At 39.7% G+C, this 20,907-nt stretch overlaps 1 protein-coding gene across 1 annotated transcript in view; it reads right to left on the bottom strand.

Annotated features, from left to right (window-relative positions):
• LOC139710816 (ras-related and estrogen-regulated growth inhibitor-like) overlaps nucleotides 1-12,115 on the bottom strand; it is a 78,580-nt gene extending 66,465 nt beyond the window's left edge. Inside the window, exon 1 of the mRNA XM_071622727.1 lies at nucleotides 11,171-12,115. Within this exon, the coding sequence (XP_071478828.1) occupies nucleotides 11,171-11,258 (88 nt within the window). The 5' untranslated portion in view covers nucleotides 11,259-12,115. The remainder of the gene's footprint in view (nucleotides 1-11,170) is intronic.
• Between the last annotated feature and the right edge of the window lie 8,792 nt (nucleotides 12,116-20,907).

The following is a 20,907-nucleotide window of genomic DNA, read 5'->3' as shown; positions in this document are numbered from 1 at the left end:
ACTATGATGTACTTTTAAAATATATATCACTGTAAAACTCGATATAAGGTAGGGATTAGAGTTCACAGAGGTTAGAATATGAAGGATAGAATAAGATAGGATGGGAAATGTGGGGGGGGGGGGGGGGGGGGTTCCAGGACATGCCTACAGAATGGCCCTACACAAGGGCAACAACAGAGAGCATGAGTACAGGTTTATACATTTTATGTTTTGTGGGGTTAGTGAGATGCTTGACTGCTTGGATCTGGAGTCAGAATGCAAGTGTTCTTTATTCACTGTTCTCCAGTATTATTATTCCATTTACATGGTCACAGCCTTGTTGACTCGGCCTGTAAAAAGCCAGCATACCACTGGATCATCACCCGCACTCTTGTCCATCTTAATTTCTAACTGTTTGGAATAATGTTTGCTCCACTCTTCCGCATTCATATCCAAATCTTCTTGCTTGTCGCCATAAAACACCCCCCCCCCCCATCAAAAAACAACAACAAAGAAAGAAAGAAAGAAAGAAAGAAAGAAAGAAAGAAAGAAAGAAACAAACAAACAAACAAACAAACAAACAAACAAACAAACACTGTTGTATAAAAACGTTCATGAACAAACCTGCAGGCTCCCTCAGATCCAGGACCAGAATATTGTGTATGACAACCTGCAACACAGATATATTATTCATTAAATGTCAGTAAATGACTATGACACTTTGAAAACTGATAGTCCTGCTACATTTTTCTGAGAGAATGATGCTGAGTTCGTTGTTAGAATGAAATGCAATGGAGTGAATGTGTAGACCATGAGTGGTGAATAAATGGCACATGGCTGGTGCGTGAACATGAATTCGTACAGCAAGGAAACTTCCAACACAAAAAACCACTGTCTGCATGGGACCAAGCACGTCCATCACAGTTTTTACACACATAGCTCTCCATTTTCACAGTAAAAGTGAAAATAATACAGTTACACTGTCACTGGGTGCTAATTTTGAGGTGTACAAGTAAACTTAAGGATATAGGCCCACAGTTAGGACGAGGGGAAGCTAGGCAGGGTGAGGGCTAGGGCGTAAGTTACTCGGTCTAACTTTAGACTAGAGTTCTACACTAGCTTAGACTGGGTTAAATTTGAGCCTTGTTCACATTAACTAGGCAGCTAGGGTTAAATTTGGGGTTAGAATCTGAGTTTGGGCTGAAATCTTACTTTGGGTTGGCATTTAGGGCTATGGTTTGGATTAGGGTTAGGGTTAGGGTTAGGTAAGGGTTAGGGTTTGGGTTGGGGCTAGTTAGGGCTAGTTAGGGCTAGTTAGGGTTAGTTAGGGTTAGGGTTAGCTAGGGTTAGGGTTAGGTTAGGGTTAGGGTTAGTACAGGGTTAGGGTTAATAGGGTTTTAGGGTTAGGGTTTTAACAGCTAGGGTTAAATTTGGGGTTAGAATCTGATTTGGGGCTGAAATCTAACTTTGGGTCGGCAATGGATTCAACTTTAGGGCTATGGTTAGAGTTGGGTTAGGGTTTGGGTTTGGGTTAGGGTTAGGGTAAGGGTTTTAAAAGCTAATGTTAGTGTTAAATTTGGGGTTAGAATCTGATTTGGGGCTGAAATCTAACTTTGGGTTGGCAATGCATTCAACTTTAGTTCTATGGTAAGAGTTGAGGGCAAGGGCTACCTTAGAAATAGGACTACACTTGTTTACTAGTGGTCTGACTTACCCCTTAAAGAATATTTCCGAATTTAAGCTAGCAGGTACCACGGCAGTAACCCCGGGAACCTTCCCGTACACTCTGCACGCCGTTCGCTGGCGAGAACATCGCATTCTAGCAGACGACTCTCATGCCCACTGCCTACCAGTCTCACAGTATAGGCCTCACGCTCCTTTTCCGGGCTCCCATATAAACCTGTGTTAAATGCAGCATATTCCATGAATCATAAAAAATCAATCGAATCATAGAATTTTTTTAAATTGAAGTAGATGAAGGGAAATTTTCTCTGCTTTCAAGCAAACAACATATTTTGGGATGTTGTCCAGCTCTAAAAAAAGTTAAGAGCCTCCATACGAGACTAGTCATCCAGTCACTCTCAAAAATGATAAAAATAGCAAATTACCTCATACATCAATAAAAAATCATTAAAAATACAAAAACCCTGATTCATTCAACTTCTTCATAACCTGCAGAAGCTCCTGTCCTCAAGCAATGTCAAACACTACCAAAAGTGGCAATTTTCCACTTGACTGATTTTAAATGATTTTTTTGGTAAAAAATAACATTACCTCATCTTTGTACTGCCTTCCCGGTAGGCAATGCGCGAGTTGAATTAGGAGCGTGAGGCCTACAGTAAGGGCTCCTCATATGACAGTGACCAATAACTATAAGATGCAGTATCTACTATCTAGGCCTACGACGCATATATTACTATTTCAATGAAGAATTTTCATTTGTGTGTGTGTGTGTGTGTGTGTGTGTGTGTGTGTGTGTGTGTGTGTGTGTTTGTGATGGCGTGCAGACAAGAGCGCTTAGCGATTTAATTGTCACTGTAGCTGTCCCCTCCCCTGTTTGTCTGTCTGTCTGTCTGTCACAGGGCTCCCTCTCCCCATCCCTTCCCTCTCTCTCCTTCCGTCCCCCAGCCCATTTACCCTTACCCTTTTCCTATGCTGATTATTTTGCCTACTTTCTTGGGTCTCACGCCTATAATGTCAACCGCTTATCCCGACATGTTTGTACAGCTGTACCTGCCTTTTATCATACTTTAGAAAGCCTTCGAGATTTTGCTGGCTTGCGGTCCCTTCCTTAGCTGACAAGCGCACGATGTTTCATCATTTATGTATCTGAAACATGACGATAGGTCACGTGTATTCACCTGCTCAAAGGCAGCTATTTTCAGTTACACAAGCTTTTAGTTTAAAGCAAAACTAAGGCTCCTTGCGCTCTATTGTGCACACATAGAAAATAATTCTCTTCTTCAAAGATGTTATCAAAGAAATAATGATGATGATGATAATGATGATGATGATGATGATGATAATGATAACAATTTATTGTAATAATAGCAATAATAATAATGATAATAACAATAATGATAATGATAATAATAATAATAATAATAATAATAATAATAATAATAATGATAATAATAATAATAATGATAATGATAATAATAATAATGATAATAATAATAATGATAATGATAATAATAATAATAATTAAAATACAATGATAAAAATGATATCAATACTACAGTGAATTATTGGGTTGATTTCCGAATTTTGGGCCTTCACTCCTCACAGCATTTCACATATGAGAGTGAGTTCGAACTTTATTAAAAGATCCCACGGAATACATGCGTTGAAGATTAGATATCAGCTCAGGTAACCTCCTCACATTCCCTAAAAAAAAAAACAAAAGCAACTCAAAAGAAAGTGGAAGGCTGGCGAGAAGAAAAAAATACCTTTCATCGATCATCTTAAGACTAGTGACTTATCCTTCCAAAAATGCTGTATCTTAGGAGTTGGTCTCAGAAAATGAAACCAACTCGGGCTTCACTCTGCTTCCAGATATTATTAAGGTTTGCAATACAATACGCATGGATCTGTCTCACTTTGAGGATTCTATTCCCACTGTTTCAAGTTAGCCGAGTTTGAATCCTGGACTCCCTTAGCTGCGATGCACCTCAAACCAAGTGTCAATCGTTTTAAGTTACCGTGATGGAAAATCAAATCTCAGATTTTGACAGATTAGAAACTGGACGGCGGAAATGTGAACTTTTCTGATGACCTTTCTGTAAAGGAATCTGTGTTCACAGGATGAGGTCTTGATAATGAGACAACGAGAGAGGGAGAAAGAGGGGAGGGGCAGGGGAGAGAGATGAACGGAGTGAAAGGGGGTGGGGGTGGGGAGAAAAACACACACAAAACTGTCGTTTGCAATAGCTGCCTTGTCACACTTGCGGGGTGCAGACGAATTCGAGCCTGTCTTGTGAGAGTAAGCTTGAAAATGTCAGAATCCACACACCTTGCACAGATCTCTAAATTGCGGAGAAAGAGGTATATCGGATGGTTTTTAAAGGGAATCTTCACTCCAGGATCAACTTGAATCAAATACAAAAGAGTAAAAATCAGACGAACAAGACTGCAGCTTTCTATAGAGAAAACTAATGCAAAACTTTAAAAGTCTATTGTCTAACTAGACACTGCATTAGGGGAATAGGCTAGTGTAGTTGGTAGGTACACAATTAACGTGTGAACTTGCGAATCTACTGCTGTTGCTGGTGATGTATTTGGTGTATAGCTGGCATACAGCTTTCAACAAGTCTGCAAAATTTGATTCTCGATAGATTTATGGGAGCGTCGATTAACATGATTTAGACATCCTAATCGCATTTTATTTGTCCTAGTTTGTTCGTTTCTGTTTCGTCGCTGTGTTTCCATTCTATTCTCCACGAGTGCCAGCATCATTATGAGTTAATTATTTACGGTATGCAGAAAGGTGACATAGACAGAACCAAGAATGTGCACAGAATTTCTCCAACCCAGCATGTCTTCAAAAGTAAAAGAATCAGGTTCGTAGGAAATATCAGGTAACGAAATATGCAATTGCATGGTTTGGTGGTTTTCTTTAGAGGAATGCAATAATTCCACTTAATAACAACAGTCTATGAATAAGTTGACAGAAATAGCGGATTGAAAAAAAAAAGAATATGAGATCCGATACGTGGATGTAGAGGTAAACTGATACAACAGCTTGAAGATTCACCATGAAATAGATACAGACAGATGCAAAGCGGAGGATAGACGTTGCGACCAAAGGAAACAAAGAAAGCAATAAAAGAATTCTCGTAAATCTGCGAAAGAAAGCTAAGATTTTATTACGATCAAAATGAAATATAAGGGGGGCGCCGAGAAAGCCTGCGGCCAGAAACAACAAGTCAGCCCGCCAAACAAGTTATCACCTTTCCGATATGAAAATAAATGCACACTTTAGCGTCATCACCTGTACATGTTGGCAATCATCGCCCACCGTAACATCAAAAGTGTCAGATGTGTGCCAACAACCCCGCAGCCTGCTTCTCAACGGCCAGGCTTCATTTCCGTCTCCAGCTTGCTGGCGGAGCCCAAACGACGCTGCGCTTCTTCCGTCCATTCAAACTTTTATTCGTTTGAAACGAAAGAGAGAGAGACGGAGGGGGGGGGGGGGGGGGGGGGGGGGGTAGAGAAGGAGAGAAAGAGAGAGGGAGATGTGGGAAGAGTGGGAGGGAAACATTATGCTTTCGAGGATAGAAACGACTGAATAACTTGTTATACGCCCACAGTCGTTTGAAAATAATTGCAACCATTGAAATTCTAGGCACATGAAAGTGTGAAACGCCATCGACGCTTGAGACATGCTCCAAAGGAACCAGGGAGGTGATATCACTTCCCTGAAAGGAACTGAGAAAACGTAGATGCAAGTGTGGGACGCGCAGAATGATCCGCACAACGAGCATGTTATTGATGAAGATGGTATTCTTTTATTTTGCTTAGGAATAATAATGAGTTGCTCGGCTATCTCTGGAAGGAATAAATGGCCTTGTCAACAGCATCGTTTGTAGAAAACCCTAGATAAAGTTCATCCGAATGAATATTATGATAGCTTTGATACCAAGTTTTCGTTGATGAAAGAACGAAACAATAGTGGTCACACCTCTTGTGCGGTTTGGTAGCAGACCTGCCATTGGTAGACTGGTAATGCATCACATTTACCCTTTGCTTAATCATGTTAATTCAAATTCCTGACCATTATTTTGATTATTAAGAAATCCTCGGTGCTCCATCAGTGAATATTTCATACGTTTGGAGAAAATTACATGCAATATCTCTCACGTTAATGTAGTTTTTATTCATTATATCAACATAATGGACGCATGTACGAATCACATCCATATTGACTTAGGAGACCATCATCGCTTTCAAATTTGGTTGCATTTGGACACAAGGGAAACTTTTCTCGTGTTCTCAAGTTCATCTCTTCATTTGACATTCTTGTTAATGATCCAATGTATCGTGTTTGCACACACTCATAGAAAAAAAAATCAATGTGATTATTGCCAAGTGGTCACTGTAAGTAATTGGATTGACATTTTCACACCTCATAACGTTTTGTTTACTTGTCGTTGGCGTTATTGACCGAAGCTTTTCTCTTTCGTTAGATGCCAATGTGTGTTGCCAAAACCATGATGAATATGTCCGATGTGTTCGTTAATAATATTTGTTGTGTTGGAGAGCCGAGCTTCTTTTGCCAACTGCCCATCAGATAATTATCACCTTACACCAGGTGACACAGGCTTACTGTGCCAATTAGCCCGGCCACTGACCCTGGGATGACTTGGTCCGTCCGCTCGACCATTCCACGTTTCACTCAGTATCAAAGCAAATACAATGTTTGTCCAAACAGATGATTATTCTGAAATTTCATAGCAGGACTCCACACATAAAAAACACACTCTCCTACAAAACTTGATGAAAAACATTTCGTGTTTGTTCGAGACATTGATTCGAGTCAGCCTTGTTCTTCTCTTACCCTTTTTATCTATTTTTAAGGTACTGAGCTTTGTACACGTAATGTCCTCCTATAGAAGCGTGTTGAAATTCTGTCCTGTGATGTGGATTTCTCCTGTATGGCAACCAGGTGCACTGAGGGGATTTCCCATTATCTGTCTGCCCGCTTCTTAAATCCTTTATGCGATGACTCACCAATCTTGTGTTGATGAAAGAACGGCGCACGATAGCATGATTTATTTCTTTTCATTAATCCCCACTTCATACATCTGAAACGCTAGCCATTCACACTCTCTCTATGTTCACTTCATCGAGCATGCGCACTGTGAGATTGATGCGGAGGGGCGGTTATTACATGGTGATTGGGCGAGTCAGCATATCACGGTCAAGTACAAGTGTAGAGCGAAAGCAGCTCATGTTAAGAGGTACTCGTGTTGAAATTGGCTGTAACTGTCTGCTCGTTTGGATTAGATAGACGACGGCGAGTCCATACTCTCTACTTAAAGGACAAGTTCACCTTCACAAACATAAGGATTGAGAAAATGCAACAATATTAGTAGAACACATCAGTGAAAGTTTGAAGAAAATTGGACAATCGGTGCAAAAGTTATGAATTTTTTAAATTTTTGAGTTGGAACCGCTGGATGAGCAGACTACTACAGCTTGTGAGTCATATGCGTACAACAGTATAAAGAAAATATAAAAGAAAATTCAACATATTTTCACTTTTTTCGCATAATAAAAGAGCAATTGACTTGCCTCTTTCAAAAGGCAGGGGGAATAGTATTACCCATAACATTTATCGGTAACGAGTCAAGGGAATGTGTACTTTTTTCAAAAGATGGAATTTTGTGAAATTCTCTTTATATTTTCCTTATATTGTTGTACGCATGTGACATCTAAGTTATTCATACACTGCAGTAGTCTTCTCATCCAGCGGGTACTGCACAAAAACTTCAAAAATTCATAACTTTTGAACGGATTGTCTGATTTTCCTCAAACTTTCAATGATGTGTTCTACTAATATTGCTACATTCTTTCAATCCTTATGTTTATGAAGGTGAACTTGTCCTTTAAGTCTCTATTGGCACCCCCCCCCCTTCCTCGCGTCTCCACTGCCTTCGAAGCCATCATGTGGACTGCCTTGTGGGATCCCACATCCGAAATGCACTGAAGGCTCAATGTAGTATACGATGAAAAAGAAAATAGTGAGTCATGACATATCTGCGTCGCACATGATTCACGGTCGCAATGTCGCATTTAAATGGGAATCTCAGGTTTTTATCTTTACAAAGACATATTCAATAACTACCGATGTGGCTCACCTACAACCGCTGATTGAAGGAAAACTATTATCAGTTCTGGGACCTGTTTTATGAAGAGTGATTATTTGATTTCTATCATAAGTCTTCGGCAGTCTGTGTGGTAAGGATATTTATAATCGATTATATCTTTTGATACAACGGGACACCTGACGTGATGAAACTGGTCTCGTATCCCACTCTCCTCTGCCGGACATTTCATTATATCCGTTTTTTACTATAAACCCTCTTTAAAAAAAGTGTCGGAATTCGATTCACAGGAGTTGCAATTAACGTGAGACTCGGTAAAAACGGTACAATACTATGATTTTCTATGCTTTGTGCTATACTACTGCAAATACTAATGCACAGACGTTTCCCCGTTTTGCACTAAATGTGTATGGTACCAGTAGTATGAGCTTCAAATTTTATAAAATCGATGTCGTCGAAAACGACATCTGCGGATGAGTTATAGTGAAGATTTGGAAAGCTTGCTAGGGGTGGATTCATCCGTCTTTGCTCCCTATAACCTGCAATAAAAGATAAAAAAGCAAAATAAGACTATCCATTATTTAAAATCACTACACCCGTTGGGACTATGAATTAAATTTCTGTCAATAGGCCACTTAATCGCGACATCATAAAGACTAAAGTCGCCATTTGAATTAGCCATAGTTGAGACTGAGGAGGTCTCAATCGCATAGTGAAGCTGCCTCGATAGAAAGTGATTAGCAAGACGGGCATGGTGGCAGTTATGACAGAGTCGTGATCGTGTGTCAGGGCTCACAGCCCAATCCACGCCCAAACACTCTGTATACATGATAACAAAGTACAATCATGTCATCAGGAGTGCGCTAATTATACACGCTAATCGCAAGGGGGTGTTGCGGCAAATAATTTCCTTCCTCTAGTCCATGACTTGGCTTGTGTTAAGTCCTCCCAGGTCTCCATCCCATCCAGTATCCCGAGTCCAAAAAGTCTTGGCAATGGCAATTAGGAATGTGAAACCCCCGTCATCCGCTCGCTTCGAGTCAGGGATGACTCAACACACAGAGTTTGAATGATGGCAATAGAACGTGATCTCACGTCTAGGTGTTTGGGTGTGGATAGCATCGAGAAACCACCACCCGTCATGATTTTAAATTAGAAAACAAGCATCACCATTCCCGGGAAATTAACTTATCATAAATGTTCAAAGGAAGACAAAAATCTTGTGATAAATGTCGGCAGCACTTCTGAAATTTCTGCTGGATCGGTTCCACTGAGCTAGTTTCATTCAAAAATAGTAAGATCAATGTGTTTATGAGCTGAAAATATGGTGATGGTCATTTATGTGACAATAATCTCCATGATGAATTATTTTCTGTCAAAAAGTGAATATTAATTGGAACGACTTCTAAATGATAAATGATGGATTGGCTTTCTTCCACATCAGTCATGTACCCCCATAAAAGAAATGGCAATTATGATACAAACAATTATTCTCGGCAGAAAAATAAGACCATATAAAACGGCAGAAACAAAAAATTAATCAGACATCTTATTTCTTAATTTGACTGTCGGAAATAACCACGGTAATTTGCATGTTGGTGGGTCATCTCACATAACGTGCTCCAGGCTCGCCAGAGGGTTATCTTGAGCGTAACTATGATTTGTGACGTCCCTGGGATCACATGACTACTTCGGTTATAGGGTAAAACATTTTTTAACTTTACATTCTTCCGAAAGGCATATACATTCTTCATGACTTCTGTTTGACACGCATTCAGGATGACGTGTTATAACACTTCCTCCAACACAACGGAAGATGTTCTCTCTACAAATCCAGAAATATAATCATGCTCTTGGACTATTTTCGTTCCCCTCCCCCACAACACTGGATGCGAAGTTATCATCAAGTCCAGTCACAAGGTCCTAGTCCGGCATAATGTTGTGTAATTTCAATTTGTTGATGCAGTTCCTATTTCGCTAAATCTTTCGCAGATATGGTATAGGGAGACCTACTCTAATTAGCTAAATATCATTTACAAAGAATTCAGTCCTTAATTCAGATAAATTCAGCTTCAAGATATTTTCATTCGATGACTATCCAGCTTTTGACAAAATGCTATTCGACAATTTCCATCACAGGCACTTTTATAAACTCCAGAACACGTGCTAACCTGTAGTGTTTACGTAATACTAACAACACTCTGTATACTCAAACAAAAGATAACTGACCAGACATATCCGTATATGATTAGCTCAATTTTCCACTAATAGATTTTGTATACTATTACAGGTCATTGTTTAACCCAGACATATCTCTAAAAAGGGGGCACTGGTGGACACGTGTGAAATAGAATGGAAAATATCCATGATTAAAAGACAAAGACAAAGAACGCTGACGCTGACCTTTAATACTGCGAATGAACCATTGCATGTTAGATTTACATAAATAGATGTGAGATAGAGGTTGAACACTGAAATGAGTCGAGTAACAATCGCAATACACAGCAGCCATGCGAGGATTCTTCTCCTCGGAGGGTTTGGCAGGAATAGCCACTGAAATCGCTTCTCAATGGGCGAGAACTTTCAACCACAACGAAAGGCTTGCTTTCTTTGGTTTCACACCTTACTGGTGCGGAGGATAATGAGAAGTGAATGAGTCTTCTCTCTAAGCATTTCGGTGGTTTGAGGCTGATACACCGAGTCGCGGATGACGGCTCGAGACAAAAGTGTTTATCGCAAGGATTTGGAACTTCATTCTGCGTCGCGCGACCATGACGACACAATGCCGTCACACCTACTTGCGACTTGGATAACAGAGTTTAGACACCCGACATAACAAAAGCGCAACCCATGGTTCATCTCACACTATGCTGGTATAATCGCTCGAGAATTCGCAAACCGAGAGTGGAGTGGGAAACAATATTCCACCAGGGCCTCAGGATTTGAATTCTGAGAATACTTGCTCTATATTTCGGCACCATATTGAAATTTGACTTTCAAGTGTACTCCGCACTTGATGATCTCTAATCTTATTACATGAATATTAGTGAGGTGCCACTTGTCACTGGAGGGGGGGGGGGAGGAAGCCTGCATACATATGGATTTCTGCCATAGAGTTAGATCAGGAAACGAAGTTAACCCCGCTAATTTTGCTGATACCGCGAATGACAGTATGCACTGAGTCAACGGTAATCCTTTAAACAAAGACATCCACAGATCAATGGTTTTAATGATGCCATGATGGGGTTAAACGAGGCCAGACCGAGATGGTTTACGGATTCACATGATTGCTATATCACTTACACCTGACTCAAGAATTTTTGGGAACACATGGTGCAATGGCATGCAAAAAGTGACTTTCTTACCTGACTTGCCTACCCCTCTTTGTCCTAGGATGGTGAAACGAATGTCACGCTGCATTTTAACTGGTGACTGTTTGTTCGAACCCGTCATGATGACACTTCTCTGTCTCCACGGTCTCAAAAACTTGACTGAACGTGGCGGATGTCACTTTCTTCTTTTGATCGGGGTGAGGTTTTCAATTGGATATGAAACAAAGCTTTCCGATTGTTACTTGCTCCAATTTTCCGTTTCCCAAGGAACAGAACAAAATGTACGTCCTTATTCCATACAAATGAGGGATAATGTCTAGTATGAGCGCCGGATGAAAGGAAGATATATTATGTCATACCATTTTCTATCTAAAGGAAATGAGAATGTAAAGCGAACACGAATAACCCCCTACAGATTACAACTTTAGAAGGACTTCTTTCTCCTATTGTTCCTCTCGTGTCAGGCACGTAGGAGGGCTCCACATCAAGAAGACTTCAATAACATCTCGGTGTTCGAGAGATAGAGCAAGTTGTTCCTCAGTGATGGGATAGTAAACGGATCCCTGGTCCCCGGAGATTGCTGCAAGCCTGACAGCTCTTTCCTTCGAGAGCAAACTCGTTCGTTTCTCAGCTCTCAATTCGACAGTCAGTCGGCCACGGGACAAATTCGAAGTGACACGAGTATTTCGCAGAGTATCCAATATCTCTTGCTATGTCACATGCCAGATAGGCACCTTACTCGCTGTTCCGAAATGTTTTGCGTCCCACGATGACATTGGCTGTTCAAAGTGAAATTTTCAATAGAAGCTCAGGCTTGTTCCAATCTGTAATGGTAAATTAGGTCCCACGCCCATGTACTTCGTTCATCGGAGCGTGTTTTAGAAGGTTAAGTTTTGCAGGATGTACTCTTCTTGAAATAGGAATTTTGGTGCATGAGTATTTCAGGATGGGCCAACCACATCCACCTCCTTTCCACTGTCATGAATGTTTCCTGATAGCTACAAACTGGAAATGACGATATGAAATGATGGCTTGTACTGGCGGAAGTGCTCCTAAACCTTCCCTCTCAAGCTGAAAGTCATAGAACACGAACCAGACAGAAATGCACTACTAACAAGAACTTAAGTGGTCGTAACGGTTGACAGGATACCAGAAGAACCTGCCTGTCGATGTTGCTAAGCCGCCGTGCAAAAGTGAATGTGAATAGACCGCAGTCGAAGGAATCCCGGGCGCAGCGACACACGCGATTGGACAAAGCATTCGTCACTTTTTGATCAAGAGGTGGCGCTCTGATAAATTAATCCTAGAACATAGTTTACCTCCTCATGGGTAACATCATGGGAGTACGCGTCGCATAGACGATCATATCATGCTTGTCGTCGTCAGAGTGTCTATCCATTCTCATCCTAAATAGACGCATCATTGTGTGTATGCTCACGCGCTGGTTCGTTCGCACCCTCCTAATGATTTGATGTGAAAACAGCCCTGTCAAAACCCTCCAGTGTGAAAAGCACTCCTTTTGCATTTAAATTTTTATCAAAATAGGACTAAATGAGCAGAAAAGAAAAACGCCGCATCCTAATGGCAATTGAGATGATCATCATAAATTTTCTTTTGTCAGGAATTATACATTTTTGGGATAGATTTTCATAATCTGTTTACGACAAGTCGTTACGACAAGTTTGGGGTCTTTTCAAATCAATATCTCATAAGCATATGGCGAACGTCTAGACTGATTGGTCCTGAAAATATGAATATTACACTGCATAGAATATTGAAGCACAACGCAAGCTTCCTTTCGATATGTGAATTGGGTCGTCCAATGTCAGATTTAGACCAGTCGACTGTTGTGACTACCTTTCACTTTTTCGTCCTCCCCGCTCTATAAAAGCAGAGAACTTGTTGTAGCAATAGCATCCGTGCTTAGAAGTACATGTACATAGGGATTTTTACAAGGTATTTGTGTTCCTGTCATACAAAAGACTTTTAAGACCTTGTAATCTTTTTTTTTTTGATCATCAGTCTTTTTTCATTCTTCGCTAGTTGATTTGCCGAAATCACATATAATAATAACTATATTTCTTTGCTTTACAGCTGCAGATTTAATTGACTTCTGAAATATAAAATTTACGTGATCTACTTGTTATTGCTTGTTGATAATATCAAGCACTGACTGCCAACACTTCTGATTTGGATTTCAGTTTGGAAGAATCAAGTGGAGTCAGGGATCGCCGCACTGATTGATCAAGAGTGGGTGTTATCTGATCCGATATCTATTTCTTAAAATAACAAATAATATATTAAAAAATATCAAAAATAACATTTTGAGACCGAGCATTTGCCTGTGCAGCTCCCAAACTGTGGAATGACCTACCATAATAGAAGACAGGAAATCCCCAAATGTAGCAGTCTTTAAATCTCGACTCAAAACACATCTTTTCATTTAACTGTCTATTATCATCAAGCACATCAGGAGTTTTTGCAGGGCAAAAGAACATAATCATGTCTATAGGTTTTGTTCTTTATAAATTGATATATTATATCATAACATTATTAATATCATCAATGGTATCATGGACCCTAGTGGTACGGTCCATGATGGTATGTATTATAGAATATGCGAGTAAATCATTCAGAATAGTTTTCCAGTGGCTCTGTCAGGAAGGGTTTGTAATCTCGTCAAACATCAATACGTACTTTGATTGTGACGGCCCTTGCAACGCTGAACACGACATGAAAGTGAAAATGCAATAATTTAATGTATTTTACCTCTAAAAGATTGATAGATTTTGTTTGAACACTTGATCTTCCTTAGAAAATATTATGTAACCAAAATTGCTACTGTATTTTCGTTTGTACATTGTATTCTTTAAAAAAGGACGTTGCAGAAATAAATCTAAATTGAAATTATATGTATACATACATACATATAAATAGATAGATAGATAGATAGATAGATAGATAGATAGATAGATAGATATATAGATAGATAGACAGACAGATAGATAGATAGATAGATAGATAGATAGATAGATAGATAGATGGATAGATACTCGTAGATAGATAGATAGCTCATATGCGGCGTCTACGAGAAACAATACTATGACACGCTATGATATGAATACTTTGATCCGCGGCGCTTGTGCCAAAGATCACATGTGTGATGCTGAGATCGCAGCAAGACTACCACAGTTTGTTTGTTTGTTTGTTTTTTTTAGCTACTGTACAAATTCACGCAATATAAACATCATATTTTATCATTTGTGCCAAATACGGCCATTGCTGACACTGCTTGCAGTGAAATGCGTCGTATAGGCTCTTAGCATTTACTCGTTTGTATATTTAGGCTTCCTAGGGCAATGGCAAGTGATTTTGAGGGCTTATTGCATATAACATAAGATATGCCATGTCTAAAAGACAACGATTGAGGGTGAAAAGATAAGTGTTTATATACGATGTACTCATTATCATTCCGGTTACAGTCCGTTAATCAGAAAATGACATAAAGTTCGTAATTTCGAAGGTTCATTAGTATACGCACTCTTTTTTCTCATTTTCGGATTAACGAAGCAGCGAAATACGAACATTATTCTTTTTTTTTTGATTAACTAACCTTTGGAATAAACCTTCGAACAACGCGACAAATGTTCGGATCAACGAACTCTATTAAATTTTTAGATTAATGAACATCTAGGTATACATAAAGAATGTGTGTGTTTCGGAATAACGGACCTTCGGAATAACGAATCGTATTTCATTTTTGGAGTGACGAACCTTCGGAATAAAGAACATCACCCATTATTCCAATAGAACCACCTTTTTAGTCCCTCTGTCATGAACTCACTCTTACGAGTGGTAAAAGTAGTTTGCGTTCATTCTACTTAGTGTTTAAGTGAAACACAGGTCCCTGTCTGCCCATGAAGTGCCACAAAATGAAGATGATTTTAGACAAAGGGAGTCAACGCTGTTCAGAACATTTCAGGATACTTAAAGGACAAGTTCACCTTCATAGACATGTGGGTCGAGTGAATGCAGCAATATTAGTAGAGCACATCATTGAAAGTTTGAGGAAAATCGGACAATCCGTTCAAAAGTTATGAATTTTTGAAGTTTCTGCTCACTCAAGGCTGGACGAGAAGACTATTATAGCTTGTGATGTCACATGAGTACAACGATATAAAGAAAGAATAAAGAAAATTCAACATATTCTCACTTTTCTCGCATAAGAAAAGAACACCTGACTTCTCTCTTTCAGAAGGCAGGGGGAATAATATTACCCTTAACATATGTCAGTAACAAGTCGAAGAAATTTGCACTTAATTCAAAAAGTAAAGTTTTGTGAAATTCTCTGTTTATTTTCTTTATATGGTTGTACGCATATGACATCATACACTATAGTAGTCTTCTCATCCAGCAGTGACTACGCAGATACTTTAAAAATTCATAACTTTTGAACGGATTGTCGGATTTTCCCCAAACTCTCACTGATGTGTTCTACTAATATTGCTGCATTCACTCAATCCACATGTATATGAGGGTGGACTTGTCCTTTAAGGGTTAACCTCACTTTAGAACAACCTAGAAATATTCGCTCAACTGAGCAAATTTCAGCGTGCTGGACTGTTGACTTGGCACGATGGTGCTACTACAAGGTATATGTAGAGGGTTGTGCAATGAAAGAACCAACAAAAGTATACTGGGAAAAATGATTACTTACATTCATGAGAGTTTTTGCCATAATTGTTGGAGAAAATTAGTTTTAACGTTGAAAGAATGTAATTAAGTTATATACAGCCAAGCCTGTCTATAGCGGCCACCCACGGAAGGCGAAATAGTGGCCGTTATAGAAAGGTGGCCGACTTTTGTGTGCATTGTCTACATGCAAATGTATCATCGTTGTATACATCTATAACTACTTACATGTACATATGTGTTTAATATGCACACGTGTGTTTCATGCATTTAACAATGCCGGTGTTGATCAAGTTGTTGCACAGTAGCATAAATAATACAGTCGTGAAGAGAGCTTCACACTAGTGCATTATTATAACTAAATGAGTGATGAATGCAGGAGTGGCGGTCACCGAGCGTTACTCATGAATGACTGGCACGGCTACAGAGCAGAAAAAACACGCCTGACAAAATAATGCCTGAATTGTCGGCTCGGCTGCGGCTCCGTGTGACTCTATGGCCGCTATTATAATCTTATAGACAGGTTAAAATCTACCGCGGGGAAAAAATTTTGGCCGCTGGCCGCGTTGGACAGGTGGCCGCTATGCAAAGGGTCTTTAACAAGACTAATCGGGGAGGGGGTTCAGTGGCCGCATACAGCAGGTGGCCGCTATAGACAGGCTGCCGCTAACGCAGGATTGACTGTATTTACAAGGGAAATATGAGTGCTTCATTTCTGATCGTGCATCTCCTACCCCAGATATTATAGTCATCTGTACATGTACTGTAGAAATCAGTGGAGTACATACTGGCAATAAACAATGGTCTATTCACGAAACGTGATCGCGCCCAACTGAAATAGGTTATCATGGCAGTCGAAGGAATCTTAAAATAATTTCCAGAGGTAAAAAAAAATTCTCTATTGTAGATCACCGCCACTCATCAAAACATTTGATCACTCGAACTGAAACCAAAAAAGTCAAGATCGTTTAGAATTTAAGAGCATCATTATAGAAAAGATATTTTGACAAACATGCAAAATACCATGCTGTCTGAGAGATTTGCGTACGACTGTGTTGTCGTATTCTTTTGTGGTTTGAATGCTAAGTAGAGAAAATGTGTTTTTCCTGAAATCGCAATGTATACATTCATTCTATCTTGGAGGATGACTGCTTTCTTTCTTTTTTCTTTTCTTGTTTGCTGCACTTTAAATTCAAAGCAACATTAAAAAACGAAACGAAAACTCAAACTGTAACACCTCTTACAAAAACAAGTAAACTACAGTGTATACAAGCTGTCCACTTTCGATTTATGTGTCTGCGAGGACTAAAATGACATTCCCCTGACTAGCAGGCCACCTTCAAAGGGTCTACGACGATCTGAACAGTCAAACAGAAGTCACTCCGTTCCAGTTCCACCTCCATGGTTCCAGTTTGCAATGCTAACGAGGTCAAACATGTCAAATAAAGGTCGATTCATGATCACTTGTATGTCACGTAAATCTAAGGACGCCTTTTGTGTATTCAAAGAATTCAAGGTAAGTTTCAGTTTGCACAGTTCATACACCCGTTTGTACTTCGAGGCAAATTTTTACACAGTCTGCTCTGGAAAAGACTGAAATATACGTGATATATGATAGCCCTTGTTTGCCAAACTTGACGGGGAACTCAGAATGGCTTATTGTGACTTAAATTGACAATTCACTCGACACTCAGTCAAAGCATTATTAGCGATATGACGGTACAGTTCTCATAATGGAAACCCACCATTTTTATATACATTGTAGTATAGTGTTGAGTGCGTGGAGATATTACTCGCTTCCATCGAGAGAAAGGAAGAGAGGAAGGTTTAAACAGTGCACATGTAAAGAAAAATGCCTCTTTCTGCAATCCCCATCAAAAGTATAATGTAACCTCTTTTTTTCATTGATTACTTATGTTAATATTTCTTTACGTTCATGTACATTGTGCCTATATGTTAGAAATCATGTTTAGATGGAAAAAAATAAAATAAACTTGAACTTGACCTTGTACCATGTGCTTTGCTGATGGAAGGTAAAGATTAAGGTTCTTGATCTGCAGCTTCTCACTCAGTTATTTTGTTTGTTTTATTTCGTTTAAATTTCCATCTAAGAAGATAGCCCACATTTATACTATATACACTATAGTTGGTCTTCCATGCGGTCCAGTTGGAACTTAATCGGGAGGTGAGGATTCAGCTTGTATAACGTTTTGCGGGATATTTAGAAACCACTGTATAAAATGTTAAAGAGCACACAATTCTAAGGGGAATCAAAAGTTTGTTTGATGAAAATCAGTTTTGAAATTACTGAGATATCCAAAAACAAGGTAAAACAAAGAGATCCTAATAAAAGCCGTGGCCTGTCAATTTTATTAGAACTGCTTTTTTCGTATACCTCAGCCATTTTAAGACCAATTTTCATCAAATAAACGTTGAATCCTTCTTGGAATTACATGCTCTTTCATACTTCATAAGAGGTTTCTCATTATCTCACCAAAAGTGTCATAAACCTGAAGATAAGTCTCAACCAACATTGACCAAAACTATATTATACGTTCCCTTTTGTTACACACCCTGCTCTTTGCGATGAATAAATGAAGTGGGATCTTTTACGTGCATGAGTTGTGACTTTCACACATGGGACCTCCATTTTGTGTCCTATCAGGGGCAGAGTGTTTTGCTTCTTATTTAGAGGGGACGGTATGATTGCACACAACATGACAACGAACCCGGGTCCTTTGGATCTGGAGGCAGACGCGCTACCGACTGAGCCAACTCATGTGATCATCTGCTTTGACAGCAGCCCCCTCCATTTCCAAAATCTCTTGTTTGGGTACAGTCATACAGTTCGCAGCACAGATAGAATCAAGTTTCTATTCCCAGCAGTGTTTTCCTTTAATGCAATGTTGTATCGATTTCGCATAGCTTGTGTTGCGTATAGGTAAATGTTTTACTGTAACTCCATTTTTGTTGGAAGTCAAAATAAATGAAATGAAATGAAATGGATGAATGATTGAATGAATGAATGAATGAATGAATGAATGAATGAATGAAGGCCAAAGAATTGAAAATGATAGTGAAAGCTTTGAATATCTTTGTCATCTTCCAGCTGCACCGCCTGTAGTGGGACCAGTCTGCTTTATTATTCCAAACAATGTCAATCCACTAGCAAAAAAAAAAAAAAAAGATAAAAAATAAAATAAAATAACCCATGGTCATCTGAAAACGTAATGACTGCATTGGTCATGTGACATTATTGACGTCCTTATTCACAGAAGATAATGTGCTAAAACACTACAATTTTGTGGAGCTTCATAAACAAAGATGTTATGCCATGCATCGGTTGAACACTACTCACTACATTATATTGAAATTTCAGCACTGTTGCTACTGGTGAAAATTCACTTTTCACAATAATCCCTGGCAGTGAAGTATAAAGAATGTTCCTCCATTATCCATGAAAGATGTTACTTTCTCTAAAGAAGGAATGCAAGTTATTGTACAGTAATACATGCAATCGAACTACTAAAAGTAGGTCCTATAGCTCTGTGATCAAACAATAGCAGGCCCATAGGACTATACGTGTGTGTGTGTGTGTGTGTGTGTGTGTGTGTGTGTGTGTGTGTGTGTGCGTGTGTGTGTATGTGTGTGTGTGTGAGTGTGTGTGTGTATTGTGGAGGGGGTTCAAGGGGCGCCAGTGAGCCCCCCCCCCCTTATATTCCATCGACTTGTTACTGACATATGGGGATATTGTTCTCCCTGCTGTGAAAAAGAGGTAAGTCAAGCGCTCTTTCATTTTACTAGAAATATGAAGATATGTTGAATTCTCTTTATACTTTCTTCATATGGTTGTAGGCTACCTACATAATTTAGTAGATTTGAATTCGTTTTGTTTGTTTGTTTTATTGTTTACTTACCAAAACTAACTTTTTATGCCATTTTTCTAGTCAAACATGTGTGTGATGAGAGGGGCTGCAACTCCCAGTCTCGGCTTCCGCGACAGTAATTGATAGAGAATGCACTACATTGGGTTTAGCTCTCAAACAATCCACAGAATCAAGAAATGTCGAGCAATTAAACAAAACAAAAAATAGGATGAAAATGAACAGTGCAGAAAAATAAGGGACAAAGCAAGCTGACCTGCAGATTTAGGAGTGGTGAGTGAGAAATACCCTACTACACCTTAATACCTTGATACACATTGCAAGTCTCTTTTCCTGTCATTCAACAGCTTTATTCACACACACACACGCACACACACACACACACACACACACACACACACACACACACACACGCACACACACACATACACACTCACACACATACCACCCACCCACACACACACACACACACACAAGTCGATACAGTTGTCGTGTAAAAACAAACATCTTACATTCCATCTTTTCTGATAATAGTATTATACCGCCACGCAAATTGAGTCACTAGCAATACATCACGTTTAACGAGGTCCGGAAATCGGCCGCTGTCTTTCTCAATAAAGAATTAAATGTTTATTCTATATCCATAATCCTTCGATTTCCGTGGTGGCTGTGTGACATGCAGGTACATGAACCGCAATATAACACACCGGGCTCCCCGATGACTGCCATACACGCGCAAGAGGGACAGTCACGATTGACATGGCAACGTGAGAGAGTGGGCCATTGGTTGCTTCGGGGCGTACGGGCGGCGCGCCTCGTCGTCTGCTGTCATAGGATTGCCTCATCGAGACTCCACGCGTGCTTGTTGCGACAGGCAGCGCAAGTCAGCGAGTGTTCGTTCAAAGGAAACTATAGCGCACTTGAATTCCCGTGGGCAAAAATAGCCACGGCTCTACACCGTTCGACGTCGACCACAAGCTTCACTTGCGGGCAGACCCGTGCGTGTGATAGGAGGAGTGTTTCTCTGCGAGAACATAGGAGGAATATAGCTACTCTGATGCATTCACGAGATATGCATATGATCGTTGAAAAGCACCAACGCGTCAACCGAGTTTTGAGGAAGTATTATTACCTGGCAATAATGAACAAGACTTGAGAATTCTTGGATATTAAGACGGAAATATATACGTTCTC

This window comes from Diadema antillarum, unplaced genomic scaffold (assembly GCF_040938485.1).
Source record: "Diadema antillarum isolate AM-2024a unplaced genomic scaffold, OU_Dant_1.0 seq00001573_RagTag, whole genome shotgun sequence".
Classification (NCBI taxonomy): domain Eukaryota; kingdom Metazoa; phylum Echinodermata; class Echinoidea; order Diadematoida; family Diadematidae; genus Diadema; species Diadema antillarum.
This window is presented reverse-complemented; position numbering and strand designations above follow the sequence as displayed.